The 17,004-nt window shown below is 33.4% G+C and overlaps 1 protein-coding gene across 5 annotated transcripts in view; it reads left to right on the top strand.

Moving 5' to 3' along the window:
* The window catches only part of Cnksr2 (connector enhancer of kinase suppressor of Ras 2), a 215,770-nt gene that overhangs the window by 65,371 nt on the left and 133,395 nt on the right, over positions 1–17,004 (top strand). For all 5 annotated transcript variants that reach the window (XM_048336590.1, XM_048336588.1, XM_048336591.1 and 2 more), the window contains exon 5: positions 14,481–14,522. In XM_048336590.1, the coding sequence (XP_048192547.1) occupies positions 14,481–14,522 (42 nt within the window). The remainder of the gene's footprint in view (positions 1–14,480; positions 14,523–17,004) is intronic.

The following is a 17,004-nucleotide window of genomic DNA, read 5'->3' as shown; positions in this document are numbered from 1 at the left end:
CTGAGGGAGAATGAGGGGAGGAGGTGACACTGTTCAAAAGGAAATGCACTCATCATCTGATTCATGTAACTGTAACCCCTCTACACATCACCTTTACAACAAATTTTAAAAAAAACAAATGGGCTTCATCTTAGGTGACATTTTTAGGAAAGAAACACAGTAGAATTTTAAAGATGAGTATTAATGCATATGGTAAAAAATTAACCATGTTTACTGATAAAGAATTTCTCAATGTTTAAAATCACTATTTTCTTTCATAGACTCCTGTGTCCCAAAAGGTTAAAAACTTAATTTATTTCAAAAATAACTATTTGGTGCTAATTAATAGCATGTAACCACCAGTCAGCAAGAGATAAGTATTACCAAGCTTAGTGTAATATATGGTTTATTGTATTGTTCTTTTTGAAATATGCATAGTAGTTCTCATGCCTTTGCCCTTAAAGTCCTTTCTCTGGGTAATATCCTTGAAATTGTGAATAATGGTGTCTTTATTTTATCTAATTCCTTAAAAATAGATGACAGAGAAAAATGAAGAATAATGAAATGAGCACATATGTTCCAGCACTTGCAATGGACATATATTAAGATTTTGTTGTGCTTGTTTCAGAACTTTTAAAAATAACATTGCTTATATTACTTCTCAGACCCTTTCCTTAAGGACATATAATAGCATTATCATATATCCTTCTGTTATATATTTTGTTATACATATATTTGTTACTATATTCATTTTTCATGCATAGCACATTCTGGTTCTTAATTTCAGTGAACATAAAAACACAACAGGACTTAAGCAGAAGGATATAGAATGATTCAATGTTTCCAAAATTCTATGTAGCAGTCCTATAAGTTCCTGCTTCAAACATCAGCCTCAAGATGTAACTCATACTCTTTAATGGACTTCAAGGCAATACCTGATCAAACTGGATACCCTCAAATTCGTGGTTACTCTCAATTTACCTCTCTTCAGTTTCATCGCTAATCTTTCCTTTCTTCAGTCTCTAAGTCTCTGACACTGTGCCTCAGTCATACTATACTGCTTTCAAGTTGTTGTTGTTTAGTTTTGAGCTCTAAAACCTTCCCAACTATTTATTTTTCCCAGAACGTCTCTTCTACTTGCAGCATGTCATTCTCCAACTTCAGTTTACACATCACATCCTATCGGAACTCACTTCTAGTCCATGTCAAATATGTTCACAGAACCAAGTTGAGATATTTTAGATGTTTTAAATACTGAACGTTATATAGGATTTATATATCTAAGCTGGGCATCAGTGGCTCATATATGTAATCCTAGCTAGTCAAGTCTGAAATCTGAGTCAAAGTTTGGAGCCATCCTGGGCAGAAGAGCCAGAAGTGAAATTGGCTCAAATGGTAAAGCACCAGCCTTGAAAAAAAATGCTAAAGGAGAATGCCCTGACCCGGAATTCAAGCCCTAGTATTGGCACCAAAAAAATTATGTACCTTGCCTTACTACTATGGTGTTCAAAGACAACATGATGAGTTAAGTGTAATGATACCTGAACTTGTTTTTCTAAGTTGATAATGAGTAAAATAGTTTGATGAATGTATTTTTGTCAAAATTAGATGATCAAGTGCCATTCATTAATACTGAGATACTTATTAGCTTGATAAAATAGTAGCGCACTGTATATTAACCCATCATAGTGCTTATTAATAAAGTACTTTATTTTTCTGTGAAGAGTTTATTTAACTATACTATAAAAAATGTAATGATAGGAATCATATCTTACTTGCCATTCTGTCTTCAGAAAAAGGACAGTACCTCGAACATGGATATTGTTCAATAAGTATTTGTTAAGTGAAAAATACCATTACCAATCTAGTTTCTTCATGTACTATAATTATTTAAGGCCCTTTCTTCTCAAGATTTTTATTCTTCCTTTATATAATATGCACTCTATAAGCGCAGGGTCTTCACTCTGGGGAAAAATGAATATAAAACTTTCTAAAAAGACACTTGTTTGGATAATACTTTATAATTTACAAAGTATTTCCAAATGTTCCATTTTATTTGATTCTTCTACTAGAGTTGGAAAGAAGATCATTTCAACTCCATTTCACATGTTAGGTACCAAACTCATACATGTTAAATGGTTTTCCCAGTTACATGGCAATAAATCTCTTCATATGGAATCCTGAAGATCAACTTATTTATGGATGAATGGAAATACAGTTGTTTTCTTAGAATGAAAATTCCTAACTTGAATGATTATTAATTGTGATCAAAGCAATTACAATGTATCTTCCAACGGACTGTAAATCAGCAGATTTTATATTTCAAAAGAAAAATGATAGCAATTAACTTTATAATGTTTCTCTCATTTGTCTCCTAGAGGCTTTATAAATCAGGGAATCACTATTATTTTGTTAAGTATCATAGTGAGATATAAAACTTTAAAGCATTTAGCCTGAACTTCAGAAAACATGAAAATCCAACTTCCTGCTATGCTTTGAGCTTTTTGTATCTTTTTCTCTTTGAAATTATATTTTGCCATTATTTCACTCTTGTATCTTTTTAATGCCCTTTGAATATTTTTCTCTAAAATCTTAAGTAAAGTTATACATGACTTCTTCTAATACTTCAGTAAATTAGTCATCAAGAAATACTAAGTGTAGAATAAAGCATTTCACTACTGTGGTGGTGTTAGTTGAAATACATTGACATTTTTAGTTATCCTTCCTTAATGTAGCATTGTATTAACTAATGTATTATAACTAAGCAAGTAATACTTTATTAACATACACTACATATTTATGCTACAGTGATATGTGTTATATACCACTGTATACAGCAGGTTGAGAATGACTATATAGTTTGGAGGTTGAAAAAACAAATACAAAATTGTGAAATCAGGGCCTTTGTTAACTTGAAAAAAACATTAGGAATTATCTAATTTCATCTGCCCCCATTTCAATCTAAGGGTAATAATAATAACAGCTAACATTTGCATGTTTTGTTAAGTACAAAGCATTTCCATTTCACTTGTTGTTCATAGATAAAAGCACACAGTGCTATTGTCATGGTGTTCATGGCAACTCTTTGAAGTGGATACAAAATTGTTAGTATTTTTGTTTACTAATTATAGTTGTCTTGGAGAAATAGATTTCATTGGATTTGCCAGTTAATACAGAATATGACTATTGTACAAAGCAGAGGCATTAAAGAAAGTGGGGAAAAAGAAATTTAGTAGGTCATTTAGCTTACTCCTTGGACAATAAGTGAATGGGACAAGGCATTAAAAGACAACTCTAGGCACAGGTTTTTTTTTTTGCCAAGTAATTGTGTATGTTACAATGTTTTACTTATTTCTTAATTTGCTAGTATGGTAATGCCTACCACATTCTCCCATTATTTGTTTATTGATCCTTCTGTTAAAACTCATAACCATCTTTATCCCAATGAAACCCTGTGGTAATTCTTGTGGTAATTGCTCATTTTAAATTTCTCTCTCCAAATAATGATAGCAAGACCAGTAAGTAATAAGTTTGTAGTCATGGAGCTGGTCAAAATGGTGAAGAGATTACCAAAGAAGTATGTATAAGGTAATTGTATACCTGTCTTCTTTCTTAAGAATATTTAGGGATGAAATTAGAGCTGAACTATAGCATTTTGATAACACATTCTTTTTATTCAGTCAACTTTTGTTTTTTTTGATGAATCTAAATTTGGTTCAGTCTTTTATCTTCCATCTATTACAAATCATTTGTCCCTAACAGTATTTTATGTCCAGAAGTCAATGTGATGAGTACTTTGAACTTCTTCATATACCTGTTTTCCATGTATTTTCTTAGAGAGAATTTATTTAATTGTAATGTTATACTATTGTATTTGTCATAACAAACTGGACTCAGCTCTCTGTTGAACAAATAGTAAGGGGAGCACTTGGTTAACACCTGGGAACCCTTCATGTTTTCTACCTTGATAGAGTCTTCACTGTTGTGCATTTGGGGTGTTTGTTGATTCCTATTTAGGATGTTCTATTAGTATATTTCTCTAGACTTGCATTGCTATCCAACAGGCTAACTAGTGGCTACATGAAGCCATTGCAGCGTAAATTTAAAATAAGTAAAATTACCAACTCAGCTCCTCATTTCACTAGCCATATTCCAAGTGCTTGACAGCCACTGTTTCTAATGGATATTGAATTGGACAGTACAGACATAAAAAATTTCTGTTTTCCCAGAAAGTTTTATTAGACAGTGTTATTCTAGGCCATTGCTATACGTATGCATGAAACAACCTAACTTGATGAAGTAGTTTTGTCACCTGTCAGTACCCAACTTGAGTTAGTATAAGGCTGAAAACTGTGGAAGTAATCAGACTAAGAATAACTGGTAAATGGATATGGACTGCTTTGGCTTGTTACTAAAAATGAAATATACACTTACCCATTTGGAAAAGTTGTTAGAAACTTTTTTAATGCAAAGGATACTATGAAATTACTCAAAACTAGGGAGATAAAATCAGCTCATCTACGTCTTTTCTGGAAAATCTTCTTCACCTTTCTTAACCCGCTAATCAGAGCGTGTGTGTGTGTGTGTGTGTGTGTGTGTGTGTGTGTGTGTGTGTGTGTGTGTACTGGTCCTGGGGCTAAAACTTGGGGTTTAGATGCTGTCCCTGAGTTATTTTGCTCAAGGTCAGCATTCTACCACTTGAGGTACAGCTCTACTTCCAACCTATCTTTAGAAGTTCATTGGAGATGAGAGTCTCATGGACTTTCCTGCCCAGACTAGCTTCAAACCATCCTCATGTCTCAGACTCCTAAGTAGCTAAGTTTACAGGCATGAGCCATTAGTACCTGGCTGGGCTTTCTTTTCTCTGATTGATGAATTTTCCATGTTTACAATACTGTCTTGAAAAGATGAAATGTTATAATTTTCCTGATTCATCTATTTTTACATTTGATAACACATTTTTCTCTTTTCTTTCGGTGGTAGTCTTTGAACTCAAGGTCTTGTGTATACTGTTCTGTCATGTCATTTTCTCTATTGATATGTTTTCTTTGGTAAATGTCTATGGTACCAGATCATCAATTGCTTAATACACTCCCAACAGTAATCTGAAGAATAGTGTTATGTAGGGCATTGGTTACAAATTCTTTCCATTTATAGTTTTATAATAATTGTGTTATTTAAACATACGCATCTAGTTTCAACTGCAAAAGAACAAATTAATAGACAATTGAACAGATAGTTCTAAAAAATTACAAATAAATAAGTTATATATGAAAAAACCTTCAATTCTCAGTACTAAAGGAAGTACAAATTAGGATTCCATCTCACCCAAGTCAAAATGGCCACTATTAAGAAAACAAACAACAACTTCTGGTGAGGAATTGGGGAAATGGGAACACTTTATATACTATTTGTGGAAATGTAAGCTAGTATAACTATTGTGGCAGTCAGTATGGAAGTGCTTCAGAAAACTTAAAAAATAGAACTGCCATATGATCCTTATATATCACTCCTGAGCATATGCTCAAAGGAAGATAAGTCCTCATGCAGTAGGGATACTTGCACATCCATGTATACTGCAGCAATACTATTGACAAGGGTATGGAATCAGCCTACTGCCTAGAAACAGATGAAAAGATAAAGGAAAATGGTACAGTAGGATATTGTTCAGTCATAAAGAAGAATGAAATTATGTTATTTTTTTAAAAAAGGATAATTAATATCATTCTGCTAAGCAAAATAAATCAGTGTCAGAAAGACAAATGTCCCAAATGTTTGCTCATATTTAGAATCAAAGTTTTTTTTCAAGTATCATAAGCTGGGCACTGGTGGCTCATGCCTATAATCCTAGCTACTCAAGGGGCTGAGATGTGAGGATGGCGGTTCAAAGACAGCCCAGGCAGGAAAATTCATGAGACTCTTATATCCAATTAACTACCAGAAAACTGGAAGTGGTGCTGTGGCTCAAGTGGTAAAGCACTAGCCTTGAGCACAAAGAGGCTCAGAGATAGCGACCCAGGCCCGGAGTTCAAGCCCCAGGACCAGCCAAAAAGTGACATAAGTCTGGTGGTTTATGTCTATAATCCTAGCTATTTAGAAGGCACATATTGGGATGCTCATGGTTTGAGGCCAGCCTGAGCAGAGAAAGTAATTGCTTGGCATTGTGACATGGGAAGCATAATTAGAATTGTGATCCATGATGGCCTCAGTATAAAAGTGAGACCCTATTTGAAAAATAAGTAAAGCAAAAAAGGCTGGGAATATGGCTCAAAAAGTAAAACACTAGATGGATACCAGTGGCTCACACCTGTAATCCTAGCTGCTCAGGAGATCTTGGGATTGTGGTTTGAAGCCAGTCTGTGCAGGTAAACCTGTGAGATTCTTGTCTCCAATTAGTCACCAAAAAAAAAATCTGGATGTGAAACTGTGGTTCAAGTGCTTAGAATACTAGCCTTAAGCAAAAGAAGCTCAGGGATAGAGCCCAGGCCCTGAGTCCAATCCCCAGTAGAACATTTGGCCAGGCACTATTGGCTCATGCCTAAAGAAGCTTATCTGAGAACTGCCGTTCAAATCCAGCTCTGGTAGGAAAATTTGGGAGATGCTTATCTCCAATTAACCACCAGTAATCTGGAAGTGGAAATGTAGCTGTGGCTCTAGCGGTAAATCACTAGTCTTGAGTTTAAAAAAAAAAAAAAAAAAGCAAGAGACAATGCCCAGGCCCTGATTTTAAGCTCCAGGACCAGTTTTAAAAATACTAGAATACTTGTGTAGCACATACAAGGCCCTGAGTTCAGACTCCAGTATTGCCAAATAAATAACATAAATGTAATAGAGATTGTATGTAGGAGAGAAGCAGAGTAGGGCGGAAGGCAAAAGGAGAAGGTAATGGGGTAAATATGATTGAAATGTGTTATAGGTATGTATGATAATAGGTTAATAAAGACCATTAAATTATAAAAATAGATAAGAGGAAGATTAGATAAGAGTAACAGAGGGGTTTAGTATGATCACAGTAAATTATATAAATGTCTGGAAATAATGCAATGAAATCCCTTGTATAATTGATTTAAGGTAAGCTAAAATGTTATCTCCATTAAAACAGTCCAGAATTATCAGATGAGAATTAATCTCTTTTATGGAATCTTTTATTAGCATTTATCTTCTCTACCACATTATTTGAATGTATTTTGTCCAACTAAGTAGTGAAATTATTAGCTATAAACCAAAGTTATGTTTGAATACATAACAGTGTCCAACTAGTGTATCCAGAAGGTGACAAATAATGTTGTGTTGAACTGAATTGAGGCATAAATGAATGGATGGATCAAAAAAGAAGGAATAGGAACTTAATACTAAGTCATTGCTTGAAGTTGTCACTTAGTAAAATGATGTATTAAAGTGTTTGGTGTGAAGGTACTATTCGTTGTGAAAGAATTGCACAAATGGACTATTTAAAATATTATTTCTAAGTAAATTTTGTGGTCAAAGTGTATGTGTGTTTGAGCTAAAATGAAACAGAAAATATATGGCATTTGAAACTACAAAATCCCATGAGGTATATATCAATATGCTATAGGCATACATTATTTCTTTTCACTATCTCCATACATTTAATATTAAAAGCCTATGTACTGTTCTTATGAATATAGTAGGAGAACTGCTTATTCTGAACATTATGATCTCCAGGTGCTTGAAACTTGTTGACCAAGTGTGAAAGATCAGTGGTAACATTTAGGGATAGAATTCCTTCTGTGAATTGTGCTCAATCTATCAATGCCTTCCTTGTTCATCAAAGGAATAACTAACTATAATCTGTGTAAGTATAGCTCATCTGTGGGAGAATGCCTCTGTGCACATTCTGAAATAAGGAGAATTGGTCTAAGTAGTATGCCTTGTCCTCACAGTCACTCTGGTGCTTTGCTGGGTGGAGAGGGCTTTCCACACAGCTCTGAAAAGCCTAGAGGTGAGAGAAGCTATTCTTTGAATTGCAGATGTCATGCTGTTTAGACTTTGGAGGGCTATTGCTACAGAGAATACTTGTCCTTGATTATCTCCCTAAATGGTTTGTTTCCATGGCCACTGAGTATATGGAAAGTTTGAAGCATATCCCCCTACATGGAAAGTTCTGCTTGTACCTGAGTATTTCCCTATATGGTCTGCTACTGTTGGAATTAGGTCTCCACCCCAAACGTGGTTTTTGTCTCTAAAAGCTTTATGCTTGATTCTCAGCTGCAGGCCTTTGAGACAGGAGTCCACCTGCAGTCACTAGCTCTCCAAGAAAAAAATAAAAGACTCCCAATCCAACCCCTCAAAATGTGATTTCTCTGATTCTTTTTTTTTTAAAAGTTTTTATTATAAAACTGATGTACAGAGAGGTTACAGTTTCATACGTTAGGCATTGGATATTGTTCTTGTATGTACTGTTTGTTACCTTGTCCCTTATACCCTCCTCCACCCTCCCCCTTTCCCCCCTGCGGTGTTCAGTTCACTTACACCAAACAGTTTTGCAAGTATTGCTTTTGTTGTTGTTTCTCGTATTTTACCCTTTGTCTCTCAATTTTGGTATTCCCTTTGAATTTCCTAATTCTAATACTAGTACACACTGTTTCCCATTCACTCAGATAAGATTACAGAGATAGTGTAGCTACAATCACAAGAAGGTGATACACGAACATCATCAATAGTGATTTCTCTGATTCTTGTCAAACAAGTTCCCATACAACAATACCTTTCTAAGAAGAAAAGTCATCAGAACTTATGAATACTTTTCCAAGAAGAAAAGTCCTCAGAACCTGTCATCTTTGTGAACATTATTTTCATTAAGAATTTATTATGTATATTATCTAGTTTATAGACACATTATATAGAAAAAGACAAAGTGGAAAAGTAAATTTTATTTTACATGTACAGTAAAACCAACTTGAGCTACTAAAGAGAATTCCTGGGAATAAATAGTACCATAGCTCTAAATCCAATTTTAAAACTCTAAATTTAATCCTAACCTAAAAATAAGTAGAACATCAGAGACATAGCTTTCCCTAACATTAATGGGTTTGTAAAATATAGATTTCTCCTTATGTAGTACTACTTCCTTTTTGTGACTTGAGGTGTGGTCTCTGAGGAAAAGATTTGGCCCAAAGTGTTAATAAAACCCATATTATGAGAAGCAAATATTTTAAAATCACATTTTGATGGAAATGAATTAACTAATAAAATGAATCCTCCAAAGTACCTAAGGTGATTTAAATATTTAGCATGATAAAAAGAATCCCATAAAATTATTGCTTAACAAAATAAAGCAGCCATTTCATTTCTGTTCTTCACCCTGATATAAAAGGCCAGATTAATAAATGCTGTCTGAGTTGTCTGGTTTTTAATATGCTGTGTCCTTACCCTTAGTGAATGCCTCTGGCTTTCAATAACAGACAAGCCGATCTGGCTTTTAAAATGGATGGAAATACAAACAAGTAGACATAGCCTTAAAAAAAGTATACTCTTAAAGAAATAAGTTTACTGGGTAAAAAAATTAATAAGTTTATGGCATGTCTAACTGAAATACATAGTTCTAAGCAGCTGAGATGTTTAAAGTGAGCCAACAGATTATTTTGAAGATCACTTTATTGATTTGTGAATTCTGTATATTTCATCATTTTTATTTGGCTTGATGTTTCTCTATCATATGATGATCCTGTAAAATAGATCAAATGTTTTACGAAATACTATCTTCATGAAAATGATCTTAGAGGTCTTCACTCAGACCCTAAAGAATCTGTATATCTAGGAATGAAATCTGGAATTCCCCATTTCAACCCACTCTGTAAGTGTGTATTCATCCCCCTTTCCCATTTATCGACCTATTCTTAATAAAGAGCTAAAAATCTGAAAATTACTGCAGTAGCTTCATTGTGCTTGAGCATGACAAGCATGGTTTCTGCAATAGCATCTTTATTTTATCTACCTAAATGTTCTGTTTCTGAGGCCAAATAAAAACTGTAAAGGTGGGAGTGAGCCAATGGGTAAATGAATGAAGAGAGGAAGGAGGTAACATACAGTCATAAAATTCAATGTCTGTCCTACAAAATTAAGAAAATTGGGGGCAGGGGCATAGGTTGAGAAGGATGGGGAGAATAATAAAAGGGGTGACATGAATTAAGATGCATTGTACTCACAAACTGCTTTGTTGAATGGAAACCCTTTGTGCAACTGCTTAAAGATAATAAAAATAAAATACTTTTTAAAAGCCACAGAGGGGGCTGGGAATATGGCCTAGTGGTAAAGTGCTCGCCTCATATGCATGAAGCCCTGAGTTTGACTCCTCAGCACCACATATATAGATAGAAAAACCCAGAAGTGGTGCTGTGGCTCAAGTGGCAAAGGGACAGTGCTCAGGCCCTGATTTCAAGCCCTAGGACTGGCAAAAAATAAATAAATAAATAAATAAATAAATAAATAAATGCCACAGAGAGATGGAATTGTTGTTAAGAGAGTAATATGGACAGGATAATTTTAATCAGTGTTCACTATTTACATGTATATCAAATACCACAGTAAAATCCCTTGATGCAATTAATTTAGGGTCTCACACACTATCTCTTTTGTTTGGGTTTTTGTTTCTGTTTTGTTTTGTTTTTTTCTAATAGCTGATGCTGTACCAGTTGAGCCTTACCTGTAGTCCAGCTTTATTGTTGATTAACTGGAGATAGAGTCCCTCAGATTTCTCTGACAAGGATAGTTTCAAACATCTGTCCTCAGATCTCATTCTCCTGAGCAGCTACGATTATAGATGTGAGCCACCTATGTGCCTGATATAAAAAACATTTTCAAAACCACCTTGATTGATTTTTTAGGTAGAGTTGGTTGTTTCTCCAGTTCTACAGTTGTGCCTCTATTACGATAATTGAAAGTATCTCAAATGTCTTAATGCAGATTTAAGCTTTAACAAGTTTACTACATACATAAGTACTTATAACCTTACAAAATATTGAAAATTAAATTATTTAAATTTTCTTTCTAATCAGTTTTAGGTTAAATAGTGGACTTTTAATTTTAATATTTGTATATATATTTTTTTCATACTGGTGAAAAAATTGTTTTTATGTTACTCTGTTACTTTATGTATCTCTTTGAGACTTTGTCTTGTAAAATCATGCCAAACTTTTGAGTATATACCTTTATTTTCAAAAAAAATCATAAATTTAAGAATATCAATGTAATCACCTTCCTATGTTTGTACCTACACTATCTCTGTAATCTTATCTGAGTATATTGGAAACCGTGTTTACTGGTATTGGAAGTAGGAAATTCAAAGGGAATACCAAATTCGAGAGACACAGGGTAAAAAAAGAGAAATAACTACAAAAGCAATACTTGCAAAAATGTTTGGTGTAAGTGAACTGAACACCAGGGGGGAGGAAGGAAAGGGGGGAGGGAAGGGGGCATGAGGGACAAGGCAACAAACAGTACAAGAAATGTATCCAATGCCCAACGTATGATACTGTAACCTCTCTGTACGTCAGTTTGATAATAAAAATTTGAGAAAAAAAAAAAAGAATATCAATGTAATTTTTTCATTTACCATGCCATGGCTGTTGAACATTGTCACAATTTGAAATATGACTTGACCATTGTATAACACCACTGGCTAATCATGTTGAATTTTAATAAGAAACACATTAATATTTTACTTATAAAATTACCTTTCACATGCTGGCTTGCAATTTAATTATTTGTGGAATTTATGGTCTAAAGTTAAGAAGAATTAAAACTTTGCACTTCTATGTATTTTAGCATATTAATTTAAGTAACTGTCTACCCAAACTCTACTTAATCTAGGTTAGGAACCATGTTTTATTCATGTTGGTATGCATAAGATGTTTGATTAAGATTTGCTGAATTAAGTGAAAAATTCTATCTATTACACATTGTCCAATCAGTTTAATATATTTAATATCATTAAAATGTTATTGAATATATTTTGGACATATATTTAAATTTAATGTAATATTAATGTCTTTAATATTTAATAGAATTCTGTATGTTTATATTCATTCCATTATTACCCTTTTAGATATTAAAATTTCTCCATCTTTAGTCAGTGGAAATCTTTTTATGTTGAATCCTGAGTCTTGCTGACACAATCCTACTACTCTTAAATAGCTTGCTTCTATCTTGTATCTGAATATAGTTCAAGTTTCTGTGGTATATTTCCTATCCTAGTTTTGGAAACAGCCATTTTCCAAGAACACCTAGGAAATAATATTTCAAAACCACAAAATGAGAAGCTTATTATTCCTAGATTGGTCTTTGTTTCCAGGCCTTTTCAGAGTGCAGCACATATACATACGTACACACACACACACACACACACACACACACACATACACACACACACACACACACACACACACACACACACACACTGGAATCTGTTTTTTCTATGCTAAAAATGTTTAACAGTAATACCAGGACTGAAGTATGACAGTCACATAATTATTCAGTTGTCTCATCTTACAAAGTACACACAACAGATTCTGCACAATACTATTACTACTGACAATGTGATTACTGAAAATAAGATTATTTAAAGGTTTTTGTCACATTATAGATATGCAAGTAAATTATATTTTAGAGCTTTGACAGTTTATGATTGTTACACCACTAGTAGAGCCATATTTATATATCATATTTATTTTTTTTCTTAAGGAGAATGTCTGAAATTTGAGCATTTAATTAAATAATTTGATTCTGGGAAGGTAGGCAAATAATAAAACTTGTATCCACTGCAGCTGAAGTGAGCTACAGAATCAGCATGGGGAATCTGGGCAACTTCCCAGCTTTTCCCAAATCATTTCTTCCCAGTGCAATTGTGTTTAAAATTAATTTCTATAAAAATGAACTCATCTAAATTCAGATGTAAGTACAAATGCACTTTTGAAATATAAATATTTTATCTTCACTTTGGCTCCCCTGTATGCATAATTTATAATTAATTACTAAGAGTTGACTTTATGTAAGTATATACATAGATATTACTATTTTGGTGCCAGATTTCTCCTTTGGTGCATGAGACTCACTATGTAAGTATCTCTTTTAGTTTGTGAAATGCAGTAATTTTCCCCATGATAAGCCAAGTGGAGTAGGGCACCTATAATCCCAGATATTTAGGAAGCTGAGGCAAGAGGAAGGCAGGTTTGAAGCCAGCCTGGATTATTAGCAAACCCAGCTATAAATATGTACTTCTGACAAGGTATTGTAGTGAAATCACATTGTAATGAATGTGTGCAATGATGGTCTGGGAACGTACTTTAGTGATAGAGTGCTTGCCTAACATGCATGAAACCCTGGGTTCAATTCCTTAATACCACATGAACAGAAAAAGTCAGAAGCTGTGACTCAAGAGGTAGAGTGCTAGCCTTCAACAAAAGAAGCTCAGGGACAGTGCCCAAGTCCTCAGTTCAAGCCCCAGGATTGGCAAAAAAAAGTGTGGAATGACATTCATTTTTGTTAAAACTAAATTCTGGGAAGTAAATGAAATTTCTTAAAATATACAGTACTATGGAATGTGGACTTTCTGAATGTGCAAACCAATAATTGTCAATTTTGCATTATAAAAATTAAAATAGTGCAGAACAACAATAATATTTGGCCAGAACATTTCCTATACTGTGTTTCTGTGCTAGGCAGTTTTCCCCATTTTCTCATATAATTCTCATAATACTCTTATAGGGTACTGCCAAACATGCCCATTTTATAAATTTGCTGAGGAAATTGAGGTATAGGTTACTTTTCTTGACTAAGGTCACTTTTTTAATATTTTTATTGTGCATCAAGCAATTGCAGTTTAAAAAAAGATAATGGAGGAATTTTTATTGTAACTTCAGAGTCAGTTTAGGCTAGTTATAAACTTGGTATCAATTTTAAATGTACAGTATGAGGTATATTTAGTAACTTGCAATAGTTGAAAATATGTAAGTATGAAATTTTGATGTGACTGTTGAAACAAATGTTAGTACTTTTTAATGTTGTAATACACAATAAATTAATATTTGAAATGTTGGAGATAGTTCAACATGATACATTTGTCACAGATACGAGTGAAGATAAAAATGGCTATAATATTATACAGTATGTTTTAAGAAGTTGAGTTATTATGTAATATTATACAGTATGTTTTAAGAAGTTGAGTTATTATGTAATATTTTTATTATACATGTATAAATGTATGTTTTAATTAGTAAAATCAGAACATATAACTAAGGAAAAATTAAGACATCCTCCATAAATGACCATACATGCTTGACACTATTAGCACTTTGGTAAACACCAGTCCAGATATTTTAAGAATATATGGCTATTTTTACTTGAAATGTTACAGTTTTTTTCATTTTTCTCAGTATATTACAGTTCTTAATAAAATACTGTAAAAAGAATACTTAATTGTTTATTAATGTGTATTAATTACACAAAGGGGTTTTTAATATATGCATACATTTCTTTTTCAGGATTGTACTGTTTATGAAACTGAAAATAAAATTCTGCATGTGGTGAGTATGCTTGGATTTATTTTTGTCTTCATTAGACAATATTTCTTTCTTTAGTAATAAGCCACAGTAAAAAAAAAATTAGTTAAGTTGTAGTTCTTAGGGTATCTACAAAGTATTCAAAATGTGCTAGTTAAAATCATTCTATTGCATTTAGTTGAAAATTATTATATTGTTTTTAATATGTATGTAATATGTAACAAAGTTTGAGTTTGATAGACAACCCAAAATATTAGAATATAATCTTTTATGTTATTTGCTGTATAAGTGATACTGAGCAATCCTCTTCTGCTCATTGAGCAGCAATCAGGTCCTTTGTGATTTAGTAGGATGATCTTGAGAGCAAATGAACCCTTAATATACTCTTCTCTTTCTTAGTCCAAGAAGGAAAATGATTATCACAAAGTCCCTTTTGATCCAAATGTAGTCTCTAGAAGATAGAAAAAGAAATATTTATTTAGAGCTTATATATTTCAATATTTGCTTCTATTCTAGAACATATATCAGCTTCAGTAATAATGTGAAAACCCTAGCATCTATAATGCTCCCAATTCTGGGACTCTGAGCAATTATGTGAAGCCACTCACTGACAAGTAGTTCTCCCACACTGTACCTTAAGTTAAAACACAGGTACACAACTCAGTTTGTTCAACATCACCAATAGAAAAAAATGGCCCTTCCAAACCACTCAAGCTGTAAGATATGCTTTTCCCTTGCATGCTCAGATTCACCTATGCAACGCATCTACAACAGATAATAAAATGTCACATGTACAAGCTAAGTGTGCTAAGTGGGTTTCTCATAATGCCTCACTTTTGGCCTGAATCTCCATACACTACTCACTGTCAGCTTTTGGTTGTTATTATTGTTGGCCAATTCTCTGCTCTTTGGTATGAATATATTGTTGAAAATAGTCTACAGATACTCCCGTGGGTAGCAGTGAAAGAAAAAGAAGCATTTGTATTTATCTGTAGTACAGAAAGTTAAGCTGATGGAGAAACTGGACTATAGTATTAGAATGAGACCTGTTACAGAAAAGTATGGTGTTGGGCTAGTCATGTGTAATCTGAAGAAAAAAGATGAATTGCTGAAGTTCTGTGCTGAGAGTGATGGATAAAGGTTGATGAAAATAGGAAAGTATAGCATAAAGCAAAAAAATTAATATCTTCATTGTACTGAAAGAGTAAGCCTTTGAGCATTGCAGTGAACATATGCTACTTCAGGATATACACATCATAAAACAAGCAAAGATCTATCACAATGAACTAAAAATTGAAAACAACTGTGAATATGTAATAGGCATGTTTCAGAAAGTTAAGGACAAAGCATTAAATATTTTAAAGATTTGTGATCAATAAAGCTTTTATTGATATGAATCCATGAAAAAATTCACTGTAGTAGGTATCAAAGAAATTTTTCAACATCAATAATAAGTCTCTAGTTTTTCATCCGTTGACCTATGTTAAAATAGTTTAAATTGTTCTCAATCAAAGTGATTGTGATACCATTGAAGATGACTTGTTAATAACCTGCAGAAAAAGTGTCTGTATGGGGCTGGGAATATGGCCTAGTGGTAAAGTGCCTGTCTCGTATACATGAAGCCCTGGGTTTGATTCCTCAGCCCCACATACATAGAAAAAGCCAGAAGTGGCGCTGTGGCTCAAGTCACCGAGTTCTAGCCTTGAGCAAAAATAAGCCAGGGACAGTGCTCAGACCCTGAGTCCAAGGTCCAAAACTGGAAAAAAAAAAAAGTGTCTGTAGATAACATGGTAAAATGTCTGATAGGCTAACTGAAGGACCAGAGCAGTATGTATTTATAACAGAATAAGAAATCGCCATAATTGATTAAAAAACCAAAGACACCCATGACAAAATTGTTAGTGACACAGATGGCTCTGCAGGAAACATTTTTAAAAGCTTTCCAGAAGAATGCTTCCTCTTCCCTAAAGGACCTACTTCCTGGTCCTTTCTCTGCTTCTGATGTTTTCTTCACCTAGAACTCCAATCACCTTTTAATTAAAACACAGTATCACAGACAAAGTCTAATTAAATTCTGTCATTGTTTGTTATTGCTATTGGTTACCAGTTATTATGGCTTTCTGATGATTGGAGATTTTTTTCACTTATCAATAGTATGTCATATTTTATGACTGTGAATATATGTGAATAAGTATAATTAAATGGTTGCATATTGATAGCATATAATTTTAGAGCCAGGAATTAGAGTGATTTCAAGCAACCACAGATTTTTTCGTATGGGTGGTTGAGATAGTAACTCCTTTGTTTTATTATGGTTCAATCATAACAATCATAACAATCAGCTTTTTTGCAAATAGAATTATTTTAAATAGTGTACAAAATCACCTTTAGATAATATATATGATATATATGAACCATCCATGAATTTCATGCTTAAATTTTAGCCCCTAGATAAAATATTAGCAAATATTCCCAAACCAGAAAATATCCTAAATGTAAAGCAGTC

Source organism: Perognathus longimembris, chromosome 28 (assembly GCF_023159225.1).
Source record: "Perognathus longimembris pacificus isolate PPM17 chromosome 28, ASM2315922v1, whole genome shotgun sequence".
NCBI classification, from domain to species: domain Eukaryota; kingdom Metazoa; phylum Chordata; class Mammalia; order Rodentia; family Heteromyidae; genus Perognathus; species Perognathus longimembris.
The sequence above is the reverse complement of the archived record's forward strand: the minus strand, read 5'-3'. Positions and strand labels throughout refer to the sequence as shown.